Below are 15,506 nucleotides of genomic sequence, written 5' to 3'. Positions count from 1 at the left end.
AGCTCTTAGTCAACAGGTAGCCACAAAAAACTAAACATGAGGGAAATTTGAAAGAAGGTAATAAATAGTGAAAAGGTGACTCGTTTTATGTTCCACAGACCGAAAAGACAAGTTATCTAACAATGCATAAGACTGAAGTAATGTTCACAAAACTAAATGACAGATAATCAAATACACATCCGGGACAAACAAGAAGCTTCGATGTACAGGAGGAGAAAACACTAAATGCATCTGAGCGAAAGAATCAAAGAATCGCACCAATCTCACCAAAACTCTCTACTGTTCACATGATTTACTATCTATTAGTTTAAGATATGCATGTAGCCAGCTGTTCTAATTCATTTAAAAATCCAGGGAAGTTTTCTTATCTTACATTTGTGAATATGCAGTAAAAGAATGCAGTTGTAATTTGGGTCGACGGGTAATGTTTGCATTCACACACTTAGCTAGCGTTACTTTTAGCTAGCTAACAATACGGTTGATGTTTCTCTTATTGTACCATGTAATGCTCTATAACGGTAATGTCCGCGTTTGGCCACTTCCTAGCTAACAAATGCTATATCAAGACTTTTACAAAAAGCAGGTAAAAGACCGTACTCATTGTTATGTTACAAAGACCCGACGTTAATCCATCATGAGCACTTAGCAACATTTAGCAAAAGATCCAGTGGCAAGAAAAAACTGTTTTAAGAGGCAGAAATATTTGGCAAAACCAGACTCATAATAACAGCCATCTGACCAAATGGGACTTCACATATGTTGCTTTTACACATAGCTTAATGTCCCTCAGGATTTTCCCAATCCATTGTCTCAGTGGCTAATCTTGGAAGCAATGAAACGATTAACAACTTGTGAGAAATCCTTCATATGGCTTACTCAGTTTACAACCTGAAACAGAAAGCAGAGAGTCTTTGCTGAAGACACATTTCAAGTGTCCTACTCGATCAGGAGGGGAATCTAAATGAACGTAATCTTTTTATCTGTGTTTACACTATAAATCTCTCAAAGCCTATTTTTAGTCTTCAAAGGGACAGTCTGTGGCATGGGATGTATAATTGCCCCCAAACAGTTCCTCTATACTCCCTAAGGAGTCACAATAACAGGTTGGAGACTTTCATGTTGCATTGTTCAGACACTGTCAAGCTGACATGGTGCGCCACATAATGTGTTCCTCTTGTTCTGCTCCTAATGGCTTACAGGCCGTATTTGAATTGGCTGTCATTACATCAGGTAATCACAATAAGGCTTACATTAAGCTGGCCTGGTCTGCAGCTATTAGATGTCCAAATGGCTTTCTCTGGAGCTGGCGTGGCGCCTTGTGTTTTTTAAAGTGGCCTGTTCATTGCTCCACTGCAACATGATGTAGGACAAAGGCATCATTCTCAAAGTGCGGAGAATGAGGACGGCCTTGGCTGTGCAGTTCATGTTAACTCCTGTGGTTCTTGCGGTTCTTTATTTAAGACCAATTTCTTCTCTAACACACAATTTTATGTCAAGTGTTACACTGTTTGAGTAAAGGAAAGGGAATCTTCCATATAAGACCCGACTATGTTAAATAACTTTTGTTTTCCCAGTCTTCCTGTTACAAAACTATCCGATGCTTTTTGACTGCCAGGCTGTGTTTCTGGTCTGCAGATGTTACTAACTGAGGGAATCCACATAACTGTTATTATTCTCCACTTCTTGATTGATCAACAGGTGAAAAGACCGTCGATATTGAAAATCAGAAGGTATAGCCTGGTTGCCTTCACATTAAGGCAAGGCAAGGCAAGTTTATTTATGTCGCACATTTCAACAACAAGGCAATTCAAAGTGCTTCACACAAGACAAAAGCATCATGACAGAGGAAAAAAAAAAGAAACATTAAAATAAAATAGAAAATTAAAAAATCACTGAAATTATTAAATCTGAAAATATGTTCAAATAAAAAAATGAAATTAATTTAAATAAAAATAAAAATGAAAAATAAAAGTAAAGAAATTAAAAGAGTTAAAAAATAATAATTACAGTGCAGAGTAAAAGTTTAAAATCTTATCAAAGCTTAACTCATCATGTTCACTTCTTAGTTATAGTCGAAGAAGGTACAGTTGCAAACTTTTTAGTATTTGTCTCGTATGTGTAAATTTATTACCCTGTTACTTAACCTGCAACCTACCCAGAAGAGCACATGTCACTCCGCTGTTCATCTCCCGACACTGGCTCCCAGTTACTGCACCAATCAAATTTAAAACTCTGCTGCTCACTTACAAAACAGCGACAAAAACGGCTCCTCCTTACCTAAACTCCTAAAATAATCCAGGTCTACACTCCCTCCACCCCCACTACGCTCTGCCAATGGAAGGCGCCAGGTCCAACCTTCACAACAGGGTCCTAAGACGCTAACTAGACTTTTCTTCTCTGTCGCCCCCCGGTGGTGGAATGAACCTCCAAACTCCATTTGATCTACAGAGTCCCTTTGCACCTTTAAGAAAAAGCTAAAGACCCAGCTCTTTCAGGAATACCTACAACCTCTGATGATGATGACGATGGTTTTGATATCATTGATGATGATATGATGGTTATGACGATTGCTACAATCTGCTCTTTGTAAACTTGAACAGTGTTAAGCCAAAGCTAGAAAATAAGGAACTCAAACCAGTATGTCTTTCTATAACAAGATCAGCTGAAGCTCCACTCCACTGTGGATGTGAACAAGCTCTGACAGGGTGTGTGAGGTTAACAAAGTTTAGATGTAGAGGCTCCACATGAGTCATCACACTCTTAACACTCTCCATTTTTCTGGATCTGCGGGGCCAAAGTGTTGAGGATGATGTGTGAGGCCATAAAAAAAACTGTTCAGTAACGGTCGGGATTAGATGACTTGGAACACATCTGACCGCACATTTGAACCGAGCAGTGTGGAGCAGAGGCTGGCTTGTGTCCACAGGCCGCTTTGAATCCCCTCATCCATTTTTCTTCTGGCTTTTAGTCAATAAGAAGACATATAGGCCAGGAAACACCACACTTCTATGGCTCATTGTCCACACAAGTGTTTGCTTGATGTAGGACTTGAGCTGAAACAGAAACTGGAAATGAAGATTTTATACAATACCAGAAACACTCCACATATTAGCATCTTTTGTTTAATATACCCAGGCAACACTGTTATGAATGTGTCCTCCTTCAGCCTGATTTAACACGAGATCAGGCGATTTGTTTCTGAACAAAAAAAGCGGATCTCTCGTCTCGTTATTTCCACATGCGCTGCACTAGATATACAAACAAAATACTGAAAATGTTGAACACAATCAACCTCATTAATGAACTGTGTGTTATATGTGTTCAACTGCAAGCAATTACTGTTCTTCTGCCTGAAACTTCACTTATTTGGAGGCCCTGTGGACAAAAACAGAATAATAATAAATGACCTGTGATCAGTGTATACATTAACCAATTGTTTGGCATTTTCTAATAAACCTTGAGTTGGAAGCCTTTGCATTTTTCAATCAACCAATACAAAATTGAGTTTAAACAAAAAATGTTTAAACTCAATTTTGTATTGGTTGATTTTTTGGCAATAACAGAAGTAGGACACTTCCTACTCACATAGCAACCGTTTTCTTTTCTAATTTTTTTTTAGAATACAGATACACATGTTTTTGCTTTTGGGAATACCATACTTACTGTAAATACATTTTTTTTTAAATTCAATAGAAAAGGAAAGATGTCATGATTCACATTATGTTTCTGTTGTCAGTCATTTGTCTTTTTAATATAGTCTGTAGAAGTTTGTCACATTGAGTAAAATAAGTCTACCTATACCCTCTTGTTAAAAATGTTTTTTTTTTATTATATAGGCACTTCACAAGGCAAACATTTTTATGTGATGTCATGCTCAGTGTGTTGTTATAGACTGTAAATATTAATGGACGAAGCCTGAATGATGTCACCCATCTGTTACTGAAGGGGGCTTTTGAGTTACATCGATGGCGCTCACCATGCTGAAAATGCTGTTTCACCCTAACTTTGCAAACGTCACAGATGACTTTTGTTAACCACAGACCTTATTTCAGGCGTCTAACCACAAAACCCGTTCAAAATTCCCATTGACTTTTAGACGATAGACCCCATGGCGCTGAAATGCTAACTTACGTCCGGGTTTTAGGACTCATTCCTGTGGCGCCCTATAGGCATTTGAAAAGAAGGCCAATAAGAATGCAACATGTAGCACAGGGTAAAAGTTTAATTTTCAGGGTTTTGAGATCGAGCTGATTAAGTTTGGATGTTTAAAAAAATGCACAGGCCAATACTGTCTGTCAGTCATTTAAGGATTTCTAAAGCAGTTATCCACTGATTGAAAAACGCTAGCCTATTTTCAAATGCAAGGGAAATCAGTCCAGAGCACATGTCATTAGTATCATTTGAGGATGTGAAGGGAAAGAGAAAGTTCTGGAGGAACATAAAAATACTGAAAATATGTGGCCCAACTTTTTGAAAGGCCATCATCACCCCTCATCCTTTCATTTCCTTTTATTGATTCCGACATCATTGCCAGCGTAGCAACAAAGGGCCTCCCTGTCCGTGTGCCGTGGCCGCAGGAGAAAGCCTCGGGGATCTGCTCTTCAAAGAGACCTTCAGAACCCTAATCCGCTCCACCACGAAAGTTAGATGACGCTCACCACGGATGGTTGCAATTTTAATAATCATATCCTACTTAAGGCAAAATGAAGTCGATAGACATCAAGGAGGACAAAATAGGCCAATGTCAGAAATGATCTCGCTACTTGATCATTCCAGTGGTGAGGTCTTTCCCTCTGAATCCCCCCCCCCCCCCCCTTCCCTCCATTCCTCATAACAGAAAAAAAACACTGAAACACAGCTGAGGGTTAAATTCATTTGGCTGCTTTGACAACACATTTAAAAAGGCGCCTGAGTAAGAAGCACAGCTGATATGTGATGTACATCACCTCACACGTTTAAGTGTAATCAGACATGCCCAATTTCATTTACTCTGACAGTTACTTGGAGTACTTTGTGTGGTTTTGCTCCCCATGTGTGATATCTGGAGCCCAGACTTATCTGAAAAGTTTTGCAAAATCATACTCATGCAATCTCTGAAATCTATAATGTTGGTCTGCTCAGATATTCTAAAGAAATAGGCACTCAAATGATTTACATTTCAGGACGTTTTTAGTATGTTTAATTATCAGAACTTCTGGCATTAAATAATAAACTACAGTGAGCCTGAATCATCATTAGCTAATGATCTTCAGACTATGTTTATATGTTGACTTGCAGCTCTGGTTTTGATCAGAGCTTTGGCAGCTTTCACAACCTTCTGCTTTGTATCCCTGCACCCGCATAACCCCGGTATTTTTTAATTTAACCTAAATAACTTGGAACAGGGACACAACAGAGAGGTGTTGACATACAGTGTACAGTAATATGGGAACTTTTGAACCATGAAGAACACAGGCGCATTTTGGTCAAAATACTGACGTTTTAGACAATTTATTAATAAACTGTATATAAAAGGTGGACGTAGCCTCTTGGTTTGAGAAGTGAAGCCAATAGGAAGGGGCCTTACACCTGCATTGTTTCTAATGGCCAGCAGGAGGAGACTCCACACTTGTGTTATGAACCTTACTAAACTTACCTTGAGACTATGGAGGCACTAAGCGGACATTCATCCTTTACATTCACCATTTTTCTCCATGATAACGAATACTTTCTGTTTGTTCTGACAAGATCTAGACCTATTTATCTTGCAGTTTTCGAGATAACAACTCTGATTGTTTTCAATGATAATGAGTTACTTCCAGTTATCTTCCCAAACATGATTGTTGTCCTGTCAAAACAAAGCTTGTTTCCAATTATAATTCCAGGCTGCCATTGCTTACACTAACAAGGCGCGTTACGCTTATTTCCATTTTTGTTTCGCACTTCTGCAACTCTGGGCCTACACAAGACAAACAACCAGAAATTATCAGTGCAAAACAGAGTCAATAATATTTAAGACTGCATGTCCGCATAGGGCTTCCATATATAACCACCACTTTCATTTATTTTTAATGCGGCATGATTTTAAGTCATTACAATGTCAAACTGCCAACCAGGACAGATATGTAAACCAATGTGTATCCAACCTGTCGTCCAGATTTGGCAACTCCTGGTTCTAAAAAAACAGGGCTGCAAGGGCCAAAACTCGAGGTTACAAACAGTCTATGGCTTAATCCCCCAAACACACACTCACACACGCCCTTATCTAATCTCAGAGTACACAGGAAGCTCGATTGTTTTAACTCTAAGTTCTGGTTAGCAACATCTACACAGGGATGACTGAGTATGAAGAAAAAGGAGCGGAAGGGACGAAAGGTTTTGATTAGGAGTCCTTGATCCACGTCCTGGGCCTGACGAGGTGCAGGGATAATACCAGAGGTGAAGCCCGCTACAGCTCCTCTCAGATCTTCAATCAAAACTAATCCAGTCTAAAGCATTATTCATACATGCTATTCCTGCGCTGTGTAACAGTTAAATCAAAACATACCTCAGAGAGGATGATATTTCCCTCTAATGAGCAGGTCCAGGTCACAATATGGGGGAACCGGAGATGCTAAATTGCTACCATTCTTCTCCTGTCGGTATAAGGCTGTAAAAGTGCTCCGTGTGGTGCAGACACACACATGCAGAGGCAAAGTGTGTGTCAAAAATCCAGAAGTGAGTTGAGTAAAATGAAACAAGGTGTGGAGTTATAGAGGAGGAGGTGAGTTGGGTTGATAATGCTTCATGGCTCTGGAGTTAATAATTGTGTTAATGTGTGTTTGTAGCAAGAATTAAGCATGTCTGCAAGTGTGAAATCTGATTATCTTCTCTTAACACTTAATCTGTCTGCCTTATCTTTTAAATGTAATTCACTTTACTGAAGCGAGTCATCACAGACAGGGGAGGGTCTATTTATTTGAAAAGTAGAAGTTTGAATTCCCTTTGCATCCAGAAATAAAACATTAAATCAAGTACACTGACAGCAGGCCTGTATATCTTTCTATTGCACAAGTGAACAGTGGATCTTGATTTAAAAAGTGAAGTCTCTTAAACCTGCATTCTTGCTAATGGCCAGCAGGGGGGTGACTCCACTTTAAAAAAGGAAGAATAATAGCAGGAAACCAGTTGAGAAAATGACTCTTCCTTTCAGTTATCACTTGGTAAACATTATCCAAATGACTTGACATGACATGACATGATCTCCATATGCAACAGCCATAGACATCCCCCATTGGTTTCTGAAACGGACTTTTGAAGCCCATGGATGGCAGTCAACATGTTGGAAACACTGACTTGACCCATACTACCAACTGGAACTGAGTCTATAGCTTTAAGACTCCTGACAAACATACAGGACGCCTAACTTTCAGTCAGATTAAAATCCATTCTTGACTACTTATTAGCTGTTTGAAGCTTTGGTTATAACGCACATGTTTGTACAGCTCAATTTTCCTTTATTTTTGTCAGCACTCCACATGTTAGGATTTATCTGCACATTTTTATTTACTCTCAATCCAAACCTCATTTTAAAACGCCTCTCTTTACATTACACCTTGGCAGTTCCTTTGATGACCACAGGGTGGCGACACTTGGCTAATCAGAGCCATGTGGCTCCTGTGGGCTGAAGTCTCTCCGGTGAAGTTTGTAGGAAGGATTGCGCTCAGTTGGAGAAAGAGACAGAGAGGGGGAAAGTGAGCTGGGCTGCAGCGAGGAGGAAAGAGACAGAGAGCAGGGAGAGACACCTTTCTTCCAGACTGTCACGTTTTTTTTTTTTTGTTTGAGGGATTTTGGTGCATTTTGGAAGAAAGATAAGCGGAAACAAGGCAAGGCAATTTTGAGGCATTATATTTGGAGGGGGCTCCGAAATTACATTGCGAGTGAAGTGGATGTGAAGAGCGAGCAGAAAGTTTGACACAGAACCGGAGGAATGTATCCGACTTGGGCAGCGGCGAGCCTGCGTCTCTGGAGATGTCCAGCCTGCGCGCTCTGGATCGCCCTGCTCCTCCAAAGTGTGCTGGACCTGAGCGCGTCTGGTGAGTGTCAATACCTTTTTCCCTGGATAGTCATTCCCTTGTTTCTTCCCCATGCTGCTCTTTGCTCACACACACACTGCGGTTCATCCCAAAAACACGCGTGGATTCAGCGATGCAATCTGTCAGCCTTGACGAAAAGTTTAAGTACTTTAAATGACTTTTTTTTGGTGATTTTTGTCGCACTTACATGACCATTCAAGTCATTCATTGTCATTTTTTGGGGGGGGGGGGGGGTGCAGCTTTTAAGATCACGCCACTTAAAATCACCCCATTAATGTCAACAAACTGTTGTCCCAGATCTGTTTGGCATCATTCAGCCTCTCCTCTCATGTAAATGATAGTTGGTTTTCAGATTAAGGTCCCATTGTGATCCTGAAGCCTCTGCACGGGGGGAAATACTTGACTCCATTGGCAGACAATAGAAGGACTCTTAACTAAATCAGCTGGAGAGCCATTGTGCCACAAACCAACCAACCCCTTTTTTTTTTTTAACCCAGGGTGAGAGATGCTTAACGTCTCAATCTGAAGGCAAATAGTCGTTAAAAGGAGTTTAGAAAGACAGTAAGAGATAGTTTGAGGGGTGTAAAATGAGGACAACTTTTTTGGAAAAATGGATCTGTCTGTCTGTGGTCTGTTTGAAACAATGCTGCAATTAGTCTTAACTGCCTTTTACAAAACAAAACCTGAAATATATCACCGGTTTATTTCTCTGTGGTTGAAAGTTGAGACTTTGTTTTCTGCCCTTAACAAAAAAAAAAGTCTTTGCAACTCAACTACAATGTATTTCCACTGAAGCTGAGTGTGCGGTATCTCAAAGAAACAAGACTGATGGTGTTTGTAACTGGATTTTGGGCTGACTCATATAAGTGATTGAATTCAGTTTGAATTAAATTTGAATTGTTTATGCAGCAGCTGGTTGAAAGGCAGTCTCCTTATTGCTCCTTTTAGTGTACAGAAAGTTTGAAACAGCCCCCCTCTCCCTCATGAGAAGTGATGAATTATCTCCGGATGGTTCTTGAGGGTTTGTTTGGATTATCTCTGTCCTCCTTAGATGCTTTTGGCTGATATTTACAACGGCGATGTACAGTATATTCTGCGTTAAGTGTTACACTGCCTGCCATGGAATCCCCTCGTCTCTATTACTTTTAACCACTTTTTACTGCGTGCACGGGGGAAATTGCTAGAAATGTAAGCTGTAACTTCTAATAAAGTTTCACGATTCAATATGCAGTAGAGGAGAACCAAGCCTCACCTCCCCCTTTCTCTCGTCAATTTACAAGTTTAGAAGAAAAATCTGCCTTGAAAATTACATTTCATATGCTAATAATGTTATACACGAAGCAAAACTAATTCACTTTAGCACTCCTGCTCCCCACCGCAAACAAGAAAATCATCTGTTCAACTTAAAGAGCTGCTCTGTGTAAGGACTTTTTATTCATATCCAAGTGATAGCAGCTTTACTGGTGTGGTCAAGAAGATTACAGCCATTAAGATGCTTGAAATTTGACCTCTTGTTCACCTCAAATGAAGAAGCCACAGGATATTTTCGTCGATGATACCAGTGACTTGAATCCTAATGGTCAAGAGACGGGACAATAATGTGGTTTAACTATAATTTAATGCGAAGACACGAGTGTGGGACAGTGCGGTTCAGTGGTCAGAGGATGAAATATATATCTGTACTGTGAAAACAGAGCAAGCATGACAAAGAAGAAACCCAAAGGAGGGGATGTTAGTCTTTAAAGGGCTTCTGTCTGCTTTACTGGTCAGTGTCTAGTCAGAGGTCAAAGGTCAGAGGTCTGTCGCCGTGGTTTAAATGCCAGAATTTCCAGGATTCCCCCCCCCCCCTGCCTCAATAAGGGACTGTTCTCGACATAACAGGCTTTTCAAAAGATGCATCAGCCTACCGTGATAAACTTTCTGCATGCATTCTTGAATGTGTTTTAAAGACTTTTAAGTTGTTCCGTTACTGACAATAAAAATGCCCGATACAGCCTGAAATGGGTTATCAGCATGTACGTTAAACATTACACTGATCTATTATTATTTATCAGCGCTGCAACCTTAAAATAGACTTCTTTTTCTACTCCAAAACAGTATCTTCCATAACGTTATGTAACGTTAGCCAAAGCTAGCAAGATTTTAGCATAACTTTTTTTTAATTTCACATATTAAAGCCTTATTTATTTATTTTTTATATTCCAAATTAAAGATGCCACAATATCATCTAAAGATAACACAATTTAAATCTGTTTCATGTTAAAAAAAATTTGGGTTTTTCTGATGCTCATTTGGCAAAAACACAGGACATCAAGATCCGTTAGCAGAGCTGCTGCTTCTGCTAGCTTAGTTTGTTTACAGTTTTTAGGTTAGGATTTGTTAAGTAGCCGTGAGCCGGGCCATCTAACGATCATCAAATCCATCCAGGTTAACCGAAACCTCAAACGGCAAGAACTGTGATTCATTTTTAAATCAATATTTAGCTTTAACCATATGCTCTTAAAAAATATTTAGACCTAATAAATTGGAACAACTTTTCAAAATGTAGCCTGTTGTCATAAATATATGTGTTCACATCAAGGCAGGGAATGACATAATGGCTTTGTACTTCTGATTACGCTTAGGCGTTACAGACACTACTACCAACAGATTAGGTGCTTATCTAAACAAAGACAGGATCGTGTACAGGACAGGGTATTTTTCTCACAGGTAATCCTTCACTTCCAAAACACAACTGACCTTCTCTGGAGGCCTTTAAATGTATTTGTGTCCAATTTGTAAAAAAAACCTTGAGGCGACATGAAGGTTGACATGGCTTGGTACGTTGTATTCTTAAAGTAGTGATCCATATGTGGATTTATTTCAAATCATACTTCAAATTGAACCCAGGTTTTGCAGCATGAAAACCAGATTTCTGCTAAACATCACATTGCAAGAGTGAAGTGACGCTTTAGATTTCAGAATATTTGGACAGAACCTGGTAGGACATTTGGCTGCTCAAAATGAAGCTATGAATATTTTTAGTTTTTTCTTTCAGTTAAGTCTCATATTGATCTCCAAAATCAAGAATAATCTTTTACTTGTCAAACTCGCGCCTGCTGTCGGGACATTTTAAAATGACCAGCTGACTACTTTCTTCGTGTTGAAAGGGCAGATCTCTCTATTTGCACTGCTTTATTTAATGTGATGTTTTTAAGGGGGGGTAATAAGTTTAAGTTATTGTTAGCGATAGCTCACAGCGAAGTAAAGCCTTCTACAGAACACCTGAAAAATAAAGATAATTAAATTGAGACTGCTTTATTTGATGGTTATACTGTACCCAGTCTGTTTATTGGTAAAAGGCTTACTCGGCAAATAAATAATACAGCTCTAGGTTAAACTAGTCAACCATAAATAGTGGAGATATTCATAACTCAAAAGATGCTAAGTAGCCTACAATCAAACATGCTAGCAGCAGCTCAGCATGCAGACCCCTCACGTACGACAAAGGAAAGATCGTCAGAGAAACTGCTTTCAGATTTCGAACTCTCTTCTTCACTCTTGATTAATGGCTGTCTTTTAGCGGGCAGCCCTTGATTAGTTACCCTCCACCCATTTTTCAGCCTTTGCCCTTTAGCTCCAAAGTCATAATTTGTTACTTCCCCTTGAAAATAAACGTTGTTTAAAAGTTTTCTGACATTATAAACCATGTAGTGTTTCTAAACGGAGGACATTCACCCCTGAACTGTTTAGAGTTTCATTTAGCCTTTTAATAACACTCGGGTAGACTATAAATCAAGTTGGGTGGAACTGCCTCGGTGCACTTTTCAACAGGACACTCTGCTGACACTAAAGTCACTTCAACAAGTCTGGAAAAAGACACTCAGTCCTGCATGGCTACGAGTGTGTAGAAGCTTTTTCTTCTCTCCCCTCGACTGAGATATCTATCTGTAGGTTGTATTTATTAAGACTCACATTAAGGGAGCTGTTTCAAGGAGGCGAAAGAGACGTCAAAGTTTATGGTTGAAAAGTCTTTATACATCCTTGTAAAATTTGCAAATCCACCACTCCCTCTTTTCATCATCGCTATAATTTCTCCTTTATGTGTGTGCGTGATTCAGTTTTTTATACTTAATCCAGATGCTCTGGAAAATGTTGGCCTCTACAGCGGCCTTAGTGCTACGTCTCTTTCAGATAGATCACTTCGCTGTGTTTAAAACTCAACTCCCACTCAGCACGGTGGACGCAACACTAACTACAGGCCCTGTGCATCCCTTAAAGCGTTCTGCAGACATAGAAGAATGTGGCAGGAACTCTTATGTGTGAAACAGATGTATGCTCTTTTTTTCTGGGAACATAGATGGGGTTGATTTTCGTATTTTTTGACTCAGGTTTGAGCGTGTGAAATGTTAAAAAAAAAAAAAAAAAAGAGTCATGAATGTTAATTTCATCAGCACGTAGCCATAAATCACATGCTCCGACTCTGTTTTATGTCCCTGATTTAAAACGTCGGTGTGTAAACCACGCCGTGCACTCGCAATTACCCACTTCCCTCTTGTTATGATGAAGCACATGTGTTAGCCGGGGCTTACTGCTGCCATAGGGCGAACTGTTTGGAGAATATTGTGTGCTAATTGTTTAACTGATGTATGGCTAGCAGGCAATTTGTTTTAAGTCATATAAAAGTATCAGGGTATCAAATAACTGAAGAGCAGTGTTTTTATTAGTTTCTTTAGCAAGTTCATGACTTTATTTGTGATTAAGAGTGGGGGTACAAAAGGGGCTGCAGGAGAAAATCTCATCTTGAAGTTTAAGAATGCACTTTTATTATCCTGGTATTTGGACTTACATGTATAGTTTAAGTATCCACGTAAAATTTGAAGTAATTCTGTATCAGCTTTTTGTGTTAAATTTGGTCATGTGATAAAAATAGTCGTAAACATGCAAACCACCACCTCTCTTCCCTTTAATAAGTAATATTCTTTTTTATTTGAGGTGCTGTAGTTTCTAATAAAACAATGCATGTTTTTTCTTTGAAAAAAAAGTGACACTGATAAGTTCTGCTGCTTCAGCTACTAACGCTAAACGAGCAAAAGAGAAGCCAAAAGCAGGAAGCGCCCTCTGCTGGTTAAAAAATGGCTTTGCATTACGTATTTTTGTCATATCGATTCAAATTGTCCATATATTTTTAATTGTGTGAAAAGTTATTGTTACATCCCTTGTCGTTAATCAAAAAGAGCTGCTTAACAGAATATAGAGTACCCAAGAAAATACTGTGTGCTTATTGTTTAACTGTTGTTTAGCTCTCTGTACATTTGTTTTAAAGATATATTATCAAGATTTAAGCCCAGTGCTTTTATTTTCATTGGAGTGGTTTGAAATGAGAGTGTCAAGATACTTTTTAACCATTTTCTACCTTATTTTACTTCTTGCATTTGCTGTTTTTCAAAAGGGGCTGTATAACAAATTGACAAAATGGAGTGCACAAACAACTGTGTGCTTAACTGAGATACAGCTAGTTGGGGGGTATAAAGTATCAGGATATCAAAAAACTAAAGCCCAGTGCATCTTTTTCAGATACTGTTCACAAGTTGTCATCACTTAGTTGTTGTGGTTGGTCTTTCCTACCTCAGTGATCACTACAGATAGGAAGTTTCCTTATGATGCCAGTAAAAGGCACGGTTGTTTTCCATTGAGTTGCTGCCGGGAATGTCCTGATAATATGTCGTCAATGCTTGGTTGACAGAGGAATTTTGGAAGCAGAGCCCTATTTCGGTTTCCCCTACTCCTTCTCCTGCCTCTGCCAAGTCAGGAGAAAAAAAAAGGCTTTCCATGAAATGTATGGAGTGTAAATTTCCTGCATTTGCGTAATATTGGCAGAAAAATGCTCCTATTTCCACAAACCGGGCTCTGTGGAGCGTGCTTGTTTTTTATGCGGTCGCAGTCCCTCAGAGAGAGGCAGCGTTTAATCAAAGGCTAAACTCGGTTCACTCAGATCCGCGCTGGAGACGTTTGATGAAGTTTCTGCCACTAGAAGCTGAAGCCGAGCGTGAAAACCCTTTTCCTGCAATTTTGTGTCTGCGCAGGAGGTCAGCCTGTTAAAAAGGAATCCTCCGCAGGGTTCAGGGCAGCCTGGAACTAACAAAAGAAATGAAAAAAAAACCCCGTGTAAAGAGGTTAAACTTCAATTATTTTAACCGAGGTGGAGTCTGGAGTACGCATAGGAACACTTTTCATCAATGTAGCTCTCATTTCTGTGTGTGATATATTCATTTAGTCAAATTATATTTGCCCCTTTCCATCCATTGACCTGTTCTGTGTTTCCCGCTGCAAATTAAAAAAAAAACCTTCTGTACTTTCTATTCAACACTCTCTCTGTTGATTTCTTTCGACTGCTGTCTGGAAGACAAATTACTCCCTCCACATAAAAAAAATGTCTCTGCTGTACTTTATACAAACACCATACAATGAGTCCTTTGCTGCAGTTGTAAGGCAAGCTTGTAAGTGTGAGAGTGTGCTGATGACAAAGTGACACTTTAATGAGTCTAATGGAATAAGCCACACATACTACATATCAATTTCCCATATGGACTTGGCAAGGTTTATACTGAGGACCGCAGGGAATAGCGCGGGCTTAAAGAGCTCTAAATTTCATTGGGACCACTCCTTATTACACTTTTATCAAATTACTCCCTCACTATAGCATCCTCCGTGGTCAGTGAGAGATCATGCTACAGTTCCTTTAATAGGGCGTAGGATAAAACACGGCTTTTCAATTCCTCTATATGTGTCAGAGTAAATCTTTTTAAACCCTGTTTGCGTTGCATTAAGGACCTCAGAGCCCCCCCCCCCCACCAGACGGCAGATCTCTGCACCCACAATTAGCTCTTTGTACAACGCCACACGTCTCCCGAGGTACCAAACCCCTCAAACTTTATGGGCTTCTGCGGCCTAAAATATCGGGGTTACGTTCCAAAATGTGTGTGTGTGTGTCTTATCAGTCAATGGAGAGATTTTTCACTTAATCAGATTTATTCTTGAATGGTGGTTTGTTGGCAACTTCCTGTCCATGTAACTAAGTTCTCAGCGTCAACAAAGTATTCAGGGGGAAGTGGCGTTATTAGCAATCAGACAGGCTCCACCTTCTCTGCGGGATCATATATTTTTAAGTGACTAAAAAAAAGATGTAGTTTCATGCCGCTGCCTTCACTATCTTAATGATTTCTCTTTTTAGATTTTTGTTTCGCTTTTTATGCCTCTGTTGAAGAGACAGGACAGTGGACAGAGTCGGACATCGGGGACAGAGAGAGTTGGGAGTGACATGCGGGAAAGGAGGTCCGATTTGAAACGGGGCTTTCCGGCTTTGAGGACAACAGGCTCTGGACACGGGTTTTGCCAAATAACCACAAGACCACCTTCGCCCGCGTCTTAATGGCTTTACTGTCCTTTAAAGTTTAGAAACCTCAGCGGTCA

The 15,506-nt window shown here is 39.7% G+C and overlaps 1 protein-coding gene across 1 annotated transcript in view; it reads left to right on the top strand.

Moving 5' to 3' along the window:
• The first annotated feature begins 7,579 nt into the window (after nt 1-7,579).
• The window catches only part of ror1 (receptor tyrosine kinase-like orphan receptor 1), a 142,490-nt gene continuing 134,563 nt past the window's right edge, over nt 7,580-15,506 (top strand). Inside the window, exon 1 of the mRNA XM_061034347.1 lies at nt 7,580-8,054. Coding sequence (XP_060890330.1) covers nt 7,949-8,054 — 106 coding nt within the window. The 5' untranslated portion in view covers nt 7,580-7,948. The remainder of the gene's footprint in view (nt 8,055-15,506) is intronic.

Source organism: Labrus mixtus, chromosome 3 (assembly GCF_963584025.1).
Source record: "Labrus mixtus chromosome 3, fLabMix1.1, whole genome shotgun sequence".
In the NCBI taxonomy this organism is placed as follows: domain Eukaryota; kingdom Metazoa; phylum Chordata; class Actinopteri; order Labriformes; family Labridae; genus Labrus; species Labrus mixtus.
Note: the sequence above shows the minus strand (reverse complement) of the source record. Positions and strands in the feature narration are given on the sequence as shown.